Below are 14,758 nucleotides of genomic sequence, written 5' to 3'. Positions count from 1 at the left end.
ATATCGGGATAATCACCCATGTACCTGCCTGGCCTCCATGCCCGGGCCAGAGGCAGCCCTTGGCAGGAGCCTGCCTATGTCCCAGCCTGTTGTGATTCACTGCCCAGTTTATTGGTGCAAATTGAGGCAGCTGAGGTTAACTCACTGAGGTGTGAATGGGAGCAGATGAAATGCTGGCCTGCATCTTGTCCTGTGGCTGTGGGGCAGCAACCTGTGTGGAGGAGCAGCAGAAAACAAGATATAACTGCTGCCAGGATGGCTAGGTATCCTCTCTGAACGCATTTTTCTGCCCCAGTTTAATCTCCCTGGTGCTCAGGTCATTGCCCTTTTACTCACTGAGAGGAGTTTTGATGCATTTCCCCATCCTCAACCTTTCCACTTTGCCATTTATTCCTTGCCTCATGATTAACTGTGTTTTAAATTGGACACAGAGGCATGTGCAAGTGGAAAACCAAAAGAGAAGTCCCAAACTGTGCTGTTACTATTAATGGCAGGGCTAGCAGCCAGCGAGTTCACTTGGTTATGCCAAACCCAGATTAGACAGTACAAACGCTGACAATTTGGTATTATTTTCTGAAGAAATTATTCAAAGTCTATTTTCTAGTGGGGAGACAAGACTGCATTTTGCATGAAAAGAATAGCTTTCTTTAGCTGTTGAGCAAACACAGAGCATCTGCCTAATATATATATATCCAAGAAAATGTAGGCAGAAAATGTTCATTTTGGAACTTAGTGGATGAAATTTTGTCCCTTTGGAGTAAATGGGAGATTTGCCATTGACTCCAGTCAGGCAGGCGTTTCACCCGATACTTTTTACATATGTTTTTATATGTTATGATAATTCGTGAATGAACTAAAATAGTCCTGTAGAGAATATACAAGGATTGTTCTTCTCTGGCTTAGGGGGAGCAGCCTTCATTTATATTGGGGTCCTTGGAAAGAAATATGGATGGGAGAATCTTTACCACATTAACAATACATACTTCATCTTGTATCTCTGTTTTGTGTAATCCATCAACAGCAGCATTGCACAGAGTTAGCTGAGAAAGGAGCACAGATGGGAAGAAAATGTTTGAAACCAGATCTGAAGGAGGCTGAGGTGAGTTTTCTGGTAGGGGGTTGTAATCAGCAGAGAAAGCAGAGAATCTTGCCCTTTGAGGGTGTCTCTCTTAGGTTGTTCCATGTCTGTGATCCAAAGGCCTAGTTGGGCTTCCAACCTCGTTCTGGCTGGATTTCTAAATGCTCAAGAAATCATTAGTAGCCAGGAGATCTTTGGGGAGTTTATTTGTTTGTTACCTGGCATGGGGAGATTCTGAAGAATCCTTGTGGACACAGACCTTGTCATTTCAGCCAGGTTTCTGCCTTCCAGCATCAGGTTCCTTCAACATGCACCTTATGAAGATGCCTCTTCTACCTGATGAGAAACCGATACCCATGGACTTTATGGGCTGGTTTTATCCCCTGTGAATGCACAATGCCTGTGCTCCACAGTCTGCTTTGGCCACCTCTTGCCTTGATTGGAATATGTTAGTTTTGGCCCAGGAAGTTCTAGCAGTTTGAAGGAGCTTGTCCTTTCCTGGCTCAGCCATCAGTTAGGGCTGGCTCTTGGCCTGGAAGGCTGCTAATGTAAGAGAGAAAAGGGGTAGCTGGAGAGCCATTTCTGTTCTGTTTCTGGAAGAAACTTCCATTCTTGTCTTAGCCAGAACATCTCCAGAGGATGAATAAGTGGTTTGGAATTGAGGGAAGGAGAGAAAGAGGATGAAGTTAATGCCATGATATTTTCTGTTGCAGGACTCTGGTTAGCAGGTAATTGGGGGAATCCTCCATTACTGCATTTAGCTTAAATATGCAGTGAAGTGACCACCTAGAGAAAATAAAATCATAGCTAATATAAAGCCCATGTAAATCAGAGCATGAGCAGATATTAGAAGTAATTGGTAGGATAAAAATGTTGGTGATGCTGTTGACTGCAGAGTAGAGAAGTCCCAAACTTTTACTGGCAGATCTGCTTTGCCCAGCTTGGGTGTGAAAGCAGTAGAGCTGTTTGGATGGTATTGTGTGCAACTAAGTAAGCTTGTCTTTTCAGAGCAACTTGGGTGTCTTCCTGTTGCTGTGGTATGACTAATCCCAGCCATGATATTTTGCTTCCCTGTAGTTGAGAGACATCTGTATTTCCATGTGGATCCTGCAGTTATGACTACATGGCAGTTACTGCAATTAAAAAGGTGTGGTTTAAATTAAAAGATTATTTAAGTGCTCATTGCTAAAGACTTGCATCTGTTTATCAGCCTAACAGTGCACAGTTTGGAGTGGTTTGGATTTTTCAGTTCCCTGGTACATTACTGAGTCCTGAATTCTAGCTGGTACTTCTGCTATAGCCCTGTGCCTTTAACCTAGGTAGTAATGGCATAAAGTTGTTGCAGTAAATAAAAATTTCAGATAAATGCTTTAGTGTTCAAGCAAAGAAGCCTTTGGGAATATTTCAACTCATTCTGATTTCCTTTAAATATTATCTTGGCTACAAAATACTATTATTTGTCCTTGCAATGTGGGTTTTTTTTTCTGGAAAGCTTTAACACAAATTCTCTTGTATCATATTGTCATTTAATAAATTTTCGTGGTTTGGCTGATGTTCTGGTTTAAGCCTGTTCTAAAACAGAAGGAAGAAAAGTAGCCTAAAATAGCAATTAGAAGAGGGATTTGAGGGTTATGAATTATTTTCTATTCCTGTCACTAGCTTAGCTCTCAGCTCAGCATGCCTTGAAGTTGCAGGAAATGTTTTATTGATTTCAGTAGATCTTGGTTCAGGTGCATTTAGTCTAACCTTGGACAAGTCAGGTGCCTTCTGTGCTTGGGACTGAGAAGTACATGTTCTGCTTACCCCTCCAATAGATCACTATAAAGCTTCTTTCATTCACATCTGTAGAGAGCTGTAGGGCTTGTAAATGAATGCCACTTTCTAAAATACAAACTATTATTTCAATGTAGATGCATTCATTTTAACTTCCCACCAGCTGCCAACAATCTGTTTAGTGCAATGAAATTCTGACAGCCTGTGTCAACAACCAAAAGCTCATTCATGACAGACGGAAAAAAGAAAGAGAAAATTCAGACCTGAATTCTTCCTCTAGCAGAGAATGGCTTTGTGTATGAAAATAAAAATTTTGTCTATCATTACAAAAGGCCCTCTCATAAAAGAAATGCACGTTAAATTAAAACTGCTGTTATTTTTTCATTCCATTGCACTACAGACCCCTCCTGGTTCTTGATGAAGAGTGAGGTGAAATATCGCACAACTGAGCTACAGAGAAAACAGCAAGCTGTTCCAAGTGCATAAGCCAAAATGAGCATTCAGAGAGAGATCACCCTGTCATGAGCTCATGCTGGCAATATGTTTTTTTCTATGGGTGTAAACTGAGATTTGAGCCTGAGAGAGACTCCATATTCAGCCCTGCAGGAGCACTTTTGTGCGTGTTGTTTTCCTTAGAATAAGTGAGGAAGTTGTGAACTGCTCCCAGACCTAGAAAAATACCTACAGCCACAGTGAGTTCAATGGCCTCCTCCCCTCCTCCTCCCCTCCCCACCATGCAGCAATAAACTGAAGATGGAGTCAGAGAGAACACGTGCAGGTTTTACTGAAGGGACAATGTCATTTTGCCCTGTGTGATTACTTGGGTTTGTGTGGTGGTCTGAGCATTTTGCCTGATTTCATTTGGGAGGTGGTAGGCAGATGTAGGTTCGGTGTGGGCAGAGGCAGGGACATGGTGGTCAGGGCTGGGAAGCTGGAAGGCAGAGTGAGTCCCTGTGTGGGGCAGGCATGTTCTGGAGCCTGATGTCCCTGCCCCTGTGGGGCAGTGAGGAGCCCATCTGTACCATGACTTTGGGCAGAGCCCAAAGTCAGCAGAGTGCCCAGTTTCTCTGTCCTCTGAATTTTCAGTCAAATAAGTACTGTGCTGTAGAGGAACAATGTCATTTGAATTTACTAGGATATTTTATGCCCTTCTCAGTGCTGGTTTATTTTTTCTAGATGTGAACAACACTGGGATTTCTGGTATAAACTGTCCCTTCCAGGCAGTCACACCTCCTTCTGCCTGAGGTCTACTCCCAGCAGAGTGTGATCTGCTGCATGTCCTGTTCTAGACCCAAACACTTCACAGTGCTTTTCAAGAATGTCATAGCATTCTTTTTGGTAAATTCTGAAAAGCATAGCATTAATTCTTTTCCTAGATGATCTAAAAAAGGCTAGTAACTCTTGTTAGGTCAAAAATTTATTTAAAAATAGATGCACTTTTCTAATCCCCAAAGTGCTGGCGCCCAGTTTTAGAGTATGACTGTGGCTGGGGGTGTTGTGGCACTGGGAGAGGCCACCCCAGCTGTGCTGTACCCAGGACACCTACTCTGATGAACATGTTTAGGAATCCAGTTTCATTTTCCTGATGGCATTTTTCAGCACAGTTCAGAGATGGGATGCATTTTGAGTTATTTTGAAAGAAGCAGCCATAAACCCTTTGATGCAGAAATTCAGAAACAGTATGGTCAAGTCAGGCATGAACACATGGCAAATGTAATTGAAATAGTAAGCTGGGCCTACAGACAGTTCTTGCCTAAAATTAGCTGAAGGAATTTAGTCTTCTTATGATATCTTCTTGTTCCTGTTGTCATATTCTACTGCATGAATGTACATGGGTTTAGAAGTCCTGCATTCCTTTTACAGATGCCTAGCAGTCTTTCCTTTTCCTCTAAATACATTGCAGAAGTTTATCTTATGCCTCACTTAAAGGCTTAAGAAACTTTTCTTTCCTATCCTTTTTGGCTGAGTTCACTCTGAAATACACTGATTTCTGTAATTACTGCAGTCTGAAACATGTAAGCACTGCAACCCATACTTAGGGGTGTGTTAAATGTAACATGGTCAAAGATGTGAATATTCGTGAATCTCCTAGGAGTGATTAAAAAAGCATTTACAAACATATTTTATTGACTATTTTATGGTGGGGAATAATCTGCTGTGGGTAACAGTGTGATGTCCATGTTTGAAGCTTTAAAATCACTGCTATGATGCTCCGATCTCAAGCATCTCATAGTTGACATTCCCACTGCCAGAGCAGAAAATATATAGCTAAAATTGGTAATAGCCTGTGTTATTTTATTCTTGAACACACACACACACACACACACACACACACAGAGAGAGAAAAAGAAAAAAAAAAAAAAAAAGGTCAGCAGTGAAATACAACTAGAACAGGCTGGGAAAAGCAAGCAGGGAAGAACAAGCCCAAAGCCAGTGCCTTGGGATGCAGGAAGTGCAGGTTGCATTGCTGATGCACGCATGGGAGCCCTCCATTCACTGTCTGTGATCACTCTCTTCGCAGAACTGCAAAGACTGTTTGGCACTAGAAACTGTGATGGTGAGCTGGTTGGGGCTTTTCTGGCATATAACCCCCCCTTGGCTCTGTTCTTTCAGGCCGGGGCCCCTTAGGGTGGTGCTGTGACACCTCCAGCTGAAGAGCAGGTTCAGTTTCACCTCAGAGGTGTCTGTCCATTGCAAGATGTAAATGTGCCCTATCTTAGCATCTGCCTGCAGTCCTCTGTGGAATGGTGATTATGAACCTTCTCAGCCCCATAAAGATTCTGTAGTGATAAACCCCATTAAAAAATTTATAAGATCTTGGATAATTCAGTGACAGCACTGTAAAAGTAGGATTTCCCCCTGCTGACATGAAGAGGCTCGAGGAAGCTGTCAGAACTGCTTTTAGATGCAGCTTATAAGACCTAAATTAAAATAAGCAATCAGCTTCTGTCTCCAGCAGTCAGTCTGGCTTATGTTCAACCAAATAGGATTCATTAATTAAGATTTGTACAAATTTGTTTTCACATCTAGTAAAAATGAGTGCCTATGGAGAAGGGGCTGGGTGCTCCACTAGCACTGACCAAAATGACATGAGCAGAATTACCCAGAAATTGTACAAATTGGCATTTGTATTACAGCTGCCAATACAAACAAACCTGCTACAGGTGGTAACACAAACATCAGCTCCCCCATGGCTGATGGGGGGTTTTCACCCCATCCAGCCACACCTCCAGCTGTCATCTCCCCAAAGAAATACGCAGTATTGCATAATACTGTGTGCCCTGAAAATCAGCAGGTCAGGGCACCTATACTGAGACAAGGAGGATTGCTTTGTTCTTGTGTATTTATAGCTTCGTCTTAATAGACTGTTTAAGAAAACATGTGAACCTTTCAGGAATGTAATTGTGGTAGTGTCAGTTGTAGCACAGCAGCCAAAACTCAGGCATCAAAACTCTTTATGAAATTATCATTCAGAAGAAGACTACAAAGGCTCAAAAACTGCTGGTGAATTCATTGCTTTTAGTGTTTGTACACGTGAGAGAGAGAAAATAGCCAGGGGCATTAATTCACACATGGATTATGGCATATTTCACTTTTAAAAGCAAAACTCTTTTCTGATTTACAGCTATTTAAAATAATTACTTAGCTCAATGCAGCAAGGGAATCAGCTGGCAGAGTGGCTTAGCATATTAAGGTACAGCTTTATGTGTAGACCCTACCTCCTCTCAGTGCCACAAGTCCTCAGCAGGGACCTCAGCTGATGAAGTGATAGCAGCAGGTTTCCAGTCTCAAGCACACTGTGTGGGCTGCTCTTCTGTGATCAGGGCAGCTGCCCTGGGAAGCTGGATTTTCATAGATGGGAAAGCCAGAAAGGAACAGCCTAATCGTTTAGCCTGACTTCATTTTACTTGGTAATTCCTGCCTGAAGCCCTGTCATTTGTGGCTGAAATAGAACATGCCTGTTAGCTGTCTAACCTTGATTTAAAGACAGCAAGGGACAGAAAATGCATCCTATCCCATGGCATGCCATTGCAATTGTTCTTGCTATTTGCATCTTGTTTGCAGCTTGAACTCTGCTAACTGACTTTTAACTTCCAACTACTGTATTTTGGCTTGCTGGCACCACTAGTGCTGTGCACAGTGCTGGCCAACATTAACATCAGCTAACTGACACCACTGAAGGGAAATCTGGGAAGAGCTAATTCAGAGCAATCCTCTGCTTGATGACTTCCGTGCCTTTAGATATAGTTGTTATGATTTTGTTTTGCATGCTCTCAGCCAGTTGTTGATTTTTAAAGCTTCAAAGCTTAGAAAGACATAGATTGGGAAGCATAGTAAGTGCTAGGACAGCATCTCCTGTAGATATGGAATAACTTTCAGAATGCTGCACTCACATCCCTGATTTAAGAAGCTGCATCCAGATGAAGATTATCTGGATTTGGAGCTACTGCAAATGTGTTTGGTCATTGCAAACTTTCAGTATCATCTGCAGTTCAGAGAAACACATCAGATAACAGGATTTGGTCCCATTTTGTTTCTCACATCTGCATGCATCTTTTTTTCTTTTGTTCTTCTACACACATAGAATTTGACTACTGGATCTGATTGCAGGTTATAATCTATTATTGTGTGAGAAAAGTTGATTATGTAGATAATCTCATAAATTTTATGTGAAAATTCAACATAGTGGTCAAGGGAGATATTATATCCAAGGAGTATTAAATCCAGCCTGGGATATTTTTTTTCAAACTTTCTGGAGCTACCTTTCAGGTTTTAGAGAGGCCACCAAAGTCTGGATTCAGCAGTGGCAAGCAGATGGCAAAGGACAGCTTTATGTGGAATGCAACCAATGTAGTGGGAAGCTCTTGAGGGTTTATTCCTGGCCTGTAAGGGTGAACCCTTTGCCATCCTAAAGAGATTGCTTCAAATCTGCATCAGCTTGTTGGAATACAGGCAGCTAAAGAAAGAAGCCTTTTTTTCTGTTTTAAAGATAACACCATATCATGTTAATTACAAATGAGGAAGTGAACAGCTATTAAGTATGGGGTCTTTTACTTTTGGATAAAATCTCATTGCTAGATTAATTAAATCTGTGACCAAGTTTATAAACTAAATATAAGTATAGATATAAAATTAGTTAGGATGTCAAAATCTGAATTAACACCTACATAGTATAATTAATTTAATTATGTTAATATTTTTAATATTTTATTTGATTTTTTCTATAAACATTGTTCATAATAAAGGATCAGTTATATATATTGTTCATAACGAGAAATGTCTTCATCCTGCAGTGGATAGCGGGATAAATTTAACATGTGTAGGACACAGCCAATTTTTTCAAGCAAATCTAAGTATATTTGAGCAATCATCTTGAAAAGTGATTGGATTTGCAGCTGGGAAGGTTTGTAGAAACAGAATGGGATCGACAGCAAAGAGATTAATGAAGATCCATAAAATGGAAACACAAAACTGGGACAGACTATTAAATCCAGTTGACAGCATATGAGATAAGTGGACTAGAAATAAAGTTAATGTGAAAATATTGATCTGAGTAATCCTACTTAGATGGTTATATCAGAGTGACAAATTCTGACGTAATTGCCCACAGAAGGCAGCAGCAACATGCTCTACAGGTGGAGTGAAGGCATTGTGGTATATCTGGAATGAAACTGAAAAACTCCACTACTACTATCTGTACTACAAACAGTTTGAAAGTCTGTCCTACTTTTGAAGACCAACTCAGGTATATTATTTCCAATCAGATTCTGGCAACTAGACGATTTTTCCACAGAGAAGGCAAAGCTTCTATTATTTCATAGCAAAAGGAGTTCGGCAAATTAGCTCATGATTAAGAGCTAAATGATGGCTACCAGAAAAAAAAATACTCTTAATTACATTTCTCTGCATTTATAAGAAGAGCAGTCCCTATATAGCTTTTTATTTTTGTAACTGTGACCAGCCTCCATGTGGTCACCAGCAAATCTTTTGTGCAGCTGACACTCCTTCAAGGAGGTGTTGCTGAAATCAATATATGTGTGCCTGGGGAACTATAAATAATGAAACACCTGATGCTCTGCAAAGTTAACGCTTTCTCCATATATCACATATTACAGGCTGAATATCCATAGTGACCCCAGCCAGTGAGGCTGGAGACAAACATCCTTTCTTAGATCCAGCTGCAAAAGTTGAAGATATTAGTGCTTCCTCACGCCACAATTTTGTCAGAAAGCTGATTTATACGGGCATTCTGTAACCCAGCATAGGAAAAAAAATCATTGGGGTTAATGGAAATCATTGTTTCAGCATTGCTTAAACTAATCTTTGTCCTTAAACTAAACCCACAGAGGATCAGGGAACACCACCTGGCAGGCAGAAATGGGAGCATGGTGCCCACTGGCTGAAAGGCAGTAACAAGCAGCTGAGACCATGCTGTCTTCAAACAGCAGGAAATAACTTCATGGAAAATTTTTCAGGTTTTATTTTATTTGCTTCAGCTCTGTCTGGAGCAGTTCAGCCACGCTCTGCCCTCAGCTGGCTGCTACCGCCCATCTAATGAGTGCTGGAATGGATCCTGCAGCGCTCCCGCCCTGTGTCAGCCCCGAGTCAGGTGGCTTGGCTTAAACTGCTGCTGCTGAAGATGGTTTGCAGTGAGCTACGAGTGGCAGAAGAGGAAGTGGTCACACTGCTTTACCACCTCAGCCATGTCCTCAGCATGGGAGTGTCACATCTTCAGCTGCCACAGCTGTTGCGTGGGTGAGGGAATGTTTGTAGGTAGAATTAACTCTGTTATTGATCGACCTTCATGGTTGTAACAACACTATCTCTGTTTCAGTGATCTTTTGCACTCCAGTGTCATACCCAGCATTGGTTTGCTATAATTTAATTCTCCTTGAAGGAAAAAGAATTTCCAATTAATCCAAGGAGGATTAAGCTATAGTAAATTGTGATTTGCAAATATGGGCTGATTTAATTTGAGCAGCTGATACAGCTATCACCTTTCAGCTTCCTTCCTTGCTGCTTTACGGGAGATTGTGTCCCTGCCACAGGACAGCTGAATTTAGCACGTGGAGCTGCTCAGGAGCACCAGAGTTCACTGCCTTGCATAGTGGATTAGATGGATGCTCATGTAGGTTTGCCTGAAGACACAGGCTTAAAAGTGGATTCCTTTGCTGTTCACGAAGTCAAAGGTGGCCACCTCCAGGAATGGAATTGGAGAACAGCAGGAGAATTAACTGTCTTCTATCTAACTGAGCAGGCTGGCTCAAGAACAGGCAATCCATTCTAAACTGGAATACTTTGCCATTTTGTGTACTCTAACCAACATCCCTCATCTTCAAATAATATGCTTCTCCTCCTGTCCACTTTTTACAGTGGAATACTTTGAAGATCTGAGGAGCTGACAAGTGTCTTCACTATGAGATCCATCTGTTGAGGATGTAGGAGGTGGCTAGTGCACTAAAACTTTGTCACCCTGCTTCCCCTGGGATAATGTCATAGTGGCAGCTTCCCACCATGTCTTAGAACTGTCAGTTCTCCTTTTTGTGTAGGTCAGCATGTCACTGAGAAGATGGGGAACAGCAGGGGCAGCTAAATATATCCAGGAGATGGCAAATATCTCCTCAAGATTTAGAAACTTCTGTTTGTGATTTGTGTAAGAAAAGAATGAGGTCATGAACATGGCAAAAGAGAGGAAGAGAAAATATTTAAGAAAGCAACAGAAGAAAGAATAGACTCAGAGAAGGCAGAGGCACAAAGAAGGTAGAGGAACACTTAAGAGGTAAAGTTCATGCTCACAGTAGGCAAAATCTATAGTGTCTCCAAGATGAAGTATTTCTGGAAACATGCTGTAGTTGGGCAGTGCTTTCATATGACTTTACTTCACATAAAACTGTTAAAGTGTCCTAGTTTCACAAAATACATGAATACTGCCAGAACCACAGATAACTACGTCAGTCTTATTTTTCCCCTGCTATCTTTATGCATGCTGTATCTGAAGACAGAATTTTGCTCTGCCTGACCATGTCAACAGCAGGTTTTGTTTAGTTTTTTGGTGAATGTGCCTGATTGAACATGATTCACATGTTTTCTTAGTGACAGCATGGGCTGCAAGGGACATGGCTATTTTTCCGAACTTGCTGTGATTCAGTGGAATTCAGGCATTTTCATATTGAACATCTGTGACTTGGGGAGGATCCATGTGTTTTCTCAATGAAAATGAATGAAGCTGGCAAGGGTCTCTGCATTTCCTTCTTGCTTCTATGCTTGTAATTATCACAGTGTATAAATATACACTTTCTCAGAATGTGCTTAAGATCTGACAAGATCTAAGCTTTGCTCTGCCCCCTTTCTCTGTGTAAGGAGGCAAGTCAGATACAGTGGATGTGATCTCATGTGTTCCCCCTCCTGTCCATGCAACTACACACATGCAGTAGGACTTCTAAACTTACTTTAGAACCTAGTTCTCTCTCTTAACTCGGATATGTGGTATTGTGTAGGTCTCAAAAATGTTGGAAAAAACATCTCTTCACCTTCTCCTCACTTGCACTGAGTTTGCTCCCTCCTTAGAGTGCTCTGGTAGTGTACTTGGGTAGTTCTTTCATGACTTTGAAAAAGGGCAAATAGAAAAAAAGCTGCCCTCTCAAGTGCCCCTTCATAAAAGAGGACTAAGCTATAGTAACTCCTCCTGCTACTGTCTTTGCCCTGATTTTACTTGTCTGACCTAGGATGAATTTATTTTTCTCTGAACAGCTGTTAGATTCTTGCCTGAAAGCTAAAGTTAAGTTTGTAAAGAATCAGTGGGAACAGCAAGAGACTAGTAACCACTAAAGTAGTGTACTTGGCTTTCGTGGATAGGTGGATGGTTGGTGATTAGCATTTATATGACACTGTGTACTCTCGGTGTCATTGAAAAGCACTTATTAATTCTTAGACCATTCTGAGATAGATATGGGAGTCAGGAATAGTGGTAAAGGACAGAAGTTCCAGTCTTGCTGAAACTGATTGAAGTTTCTACTTAAAGCTTTACTTCTGGTAAATGCTTTCCTGCCATGCTGAGTTGCTATTTACTGATCTAGTGCTAGGATAACAAGCAAGCCTTTTAATGGAAAATGAGGACCAGAATATTAAGGCAAGACAAATCCTTGCTGAATTGTGCAAACTCGTTTATCCTCGCAGATTTCTGTTTCATTTAAATTCCTCTCCTTCACGAGCCATGGCTCTGCATCTAGAGGCAGCCCGTGCGCTAGTCACGCTTTGCCCCATCAGCAGGAAGCCAGCTGATTCCCCGAGTAATCAATTTCGGCGAAGAACTCTCCGGATCCAGGGCGGCACTGGAGCAGCGCCACACCATCCCGACCCAGCTCGACACGTCCGTGCGCGGGGGACGCGGCCGCCCCCCCGGGCGCAGGGTGGGTGGGCGGGCGGTGGCCCCCAGGACTGCGGGGGCGCGGTGGGGCGGGGGCTGCGCGGGGCGGCGGCGGCGGGAGCCGCTCTCCCGCCTCCTCGCACACGCTCGTCCTTCCCATCACCGGCGGCGGCGTTCGGAGTTGCTCCCGCGGCGGCGAGGCGGAGGCACCTGCGTGACGGTGGCGAGCAGTAGGGCGCAGGCTGCCCGCGATGCCGGCTTAGCGGCAAAGCATGGAGCGGCGGCTGCGGACCGGCAGGTGCCGGGGCGGGCAGGGCGCCGCTCCCCCGACGGGACGGGCGCTGGCGCTGCTGCTGCCGCTGTGGCTGTGCGCGGCGGGCGGCGGCGCGGCGCCGGTGTATAACCTCAGCCTGGCAGTGGACGAGGGGCTGCCGGCCGAGACGCTGGTGGGCGACATCCGCGCGGGACTGCCACCGGGCGCGGACCCGCCCGGGGGTTTCCTGCTGTCGGAGGGGAGCGGCGAGTCGGCGGTGCTGGCGGACTTCCACGTCCAGCCGGAGACGGGCATCATCCGCACGGCGCGGTGGCTGGACCGGGAGCGGCGGGCGCGCTACAGCTTCGCGGCGGCCACGCTGCGCGGCGAGGTGGTGCAGGTGGAGATCGCTGTCACCGACGTGAATGACCACCCGCCACGCTTCCCGAAGGACAGTCTGCAGCTCAACATCTCCGAGCTCAGCCCGCCCGGCACCGCTTTCCGCCTGCCGGCTGCCCGCGACCCCGACGCCGGCGGCTTCGGCACGCAGGGCTACGCGCTGCTGGAGGAGAGCGGCGCGGCGGGGGAGCCGCCGCTCTTCCAGCTGCGCTATGTGCGGCCGGAGCCCCTGGAGCTGGTGCTGCTGCGGCGGCTGGACCGCGAACGGGCGGACGTCCACCGACTGGTGGTAGAGGCGTGGGACGGCGGCAGCCCGCGGCGACGCGGCCGCCTGCGGGTGTCGGTGCGGGTGCTGGACGAGAACGACAACGCGCCCGCCTTCAGCCGCGGCGAGTACCGGGCGCGGCTGCGGGAGGACGCGCCGCCGGGCACCGCCGTCTGCCGTCTGCGGGCCACCGACCCCGACCTGGGCGCCAACGGCGAGGTGCGGTACGCCATCAATCGCCGGCAGAGCGACCCCGACGGCTACTTCGCGGTGGAGGAGCGGAGCGGCGTCCTGCGTCTCCGCCGCCCGCTGGACCGCGAGGCGCGGGCCCTGCACCGCCTGGTCGTGGAGGCGCGGGACGGCGGCGTCCAGCCCGAGGTCTCCAGCGTCCTCGTCTCCGTGGCCGTGCTGGACGTGAACGACAACCGGCCCTCCATCCGTCTGCTCTACCTCACCGAGACCGGCGGCCCGCGGGTCTCCGAAGGGGCGCGGCCCGGCGACTACGTGGCCCGAGTCTCCGTCTCGGACGCCGACGAGAGCGGCGACGAGGAGGGCGCGGGAGGCGACGGCGGCGGCATCGCGCTGGCCCTGCTGGGCGGCGACGGCGCCTTCGCCTTGCGGGTGGCCGGGGCCGGCGTCTTCTTCCTCTGCGTGGCGGGGCCGCTGGACCGCGAGAGCCGCGACCTGTACGAGCTGCGGCTGGTGGCCACGGACGGCGGCACGCCGCCGCTCTCCGCCGAGGAGCCCCTGCTGCTGCGCATCGCCGACCTCAACGACGAGACGCCCGCGTTCCCGCAGCCCCACTACCGCGCCGCCGTCTCGGAGGCCGCCTCCCCCGGCACCGCCGTGCTCCGCCTCAGCGCCTCCGACGCCGACGAGCCGGGCTCGCCCAACGCCGAGGTGCGGTACGCGCTGGAGGGCGACGCGGCCGCGCTGGCCCTGCTGCGCATCGACGCGCGGAGCGGCGCCGTCAGCACCCGCGCGCGCCTGGACCGGGAGCGGCAGGCGGCGCTGGAGCTGCGCGTGGTGGCGCGGGACGGCGGCGTCCCGCCGCGCGCCGCCGCGTGCCGCCTCAGTGTGCGCGTGGAGGACGCCAACGACAACGAGCCGCGCTTCGAGCGCGCCGTGTACCGCGCGCGCATGCCCGAGCACGCCGCGCGCGGCCGCCGCCTCCTCCAGGTGAGCCCCGCACGGCCCCGCTCGGTCCGGCCCCGCTCGGTCCGGCACGGTCCGGCCCTGCACGGTTCGGCCTCCGGGGCCGCCGCCCTGGATCGTTTGCGCTCCATGGCACCGGCGCTGCGCTCCAGCACTGCCGGGAAGCAGGGAGCGCGGCAGGTGGAGCGCGGTTAGTCAGCGCGGCCCTCGTACCGCCATCCTCACAAGCGCCCTGAGAAATGCGTTCCTTGTCCCGTAACACTTGCAGCGTGGGCAATGAGCACAGGAGCTCAGGTCTTCAAGTATCAGCTCTGGTTAAACCTCAGAGGGAGTTAAACCAGCTGTGATACTTCTGAGGACTTGAGATGGTCTTCAGAGAGCCGGTAGGAGCCGTCCCTGAAAGCAGCCTGACCCAAAGTGAGCTAGAGAGAAGGGTAGACAGTGTAGCACACAATTAAAATGCACTTC

General features: G+C 47.3%; 1 protein-coding gene across 1 annotated transcript; it reads left to right on the top strand.

Annotated features, from left to right (window-relative positions):
* The first annotated feature begins 12,363 nt into the window (after positions 1 to 12,363).
* Positions 12,364 to 14,485, top strand: LOC132326994 (protocadherin-23-like). The gene has a single exon (XM_059845664.1). The coding sequence runs from the start codon at positions 12,491 to 12,493 to the stop codon at positions 14,483 to 14,485; it is 1,995 nt and encodes a 664-aa protein (XP_059701647.1). The 5' UTR covers positions 12,364 to 12,490.
* The last annotated feature ends 273 nt before the right edge of the window (positions 14,486 to 14,758 follow it).

This window comes from Haemorhous mexicanus, chromosome 4 (assembly GCF_027477595.1).
Source record: "Haemorhous mexicanus isolate bHaeMex1 chromosome 4, bHaeMex1.pri, whole genome shotgun sequence".
In the NCBI taxonomy this organism is placed as follows: domain Eukaryota; kingdom Metazoa; phylum Chordata; class Aves; order Passeriformes; family Fringillidae; genus Haemorhous; species Haemorhous mexicanus.
This window is presented reverse-complemented; position numbering and strand designations above follow the sequence as displayed.

Bases quoted from the DNA above. Each gene is read 5' to 3' on its own strand.
- LOC132326994 (XM_059845664.1), top strand. From the start codon at position 12,491: ATGGAGCGGCGGCTGCGGACCGGCAGGTGCCGGGGCGGGCAGGGCGCC.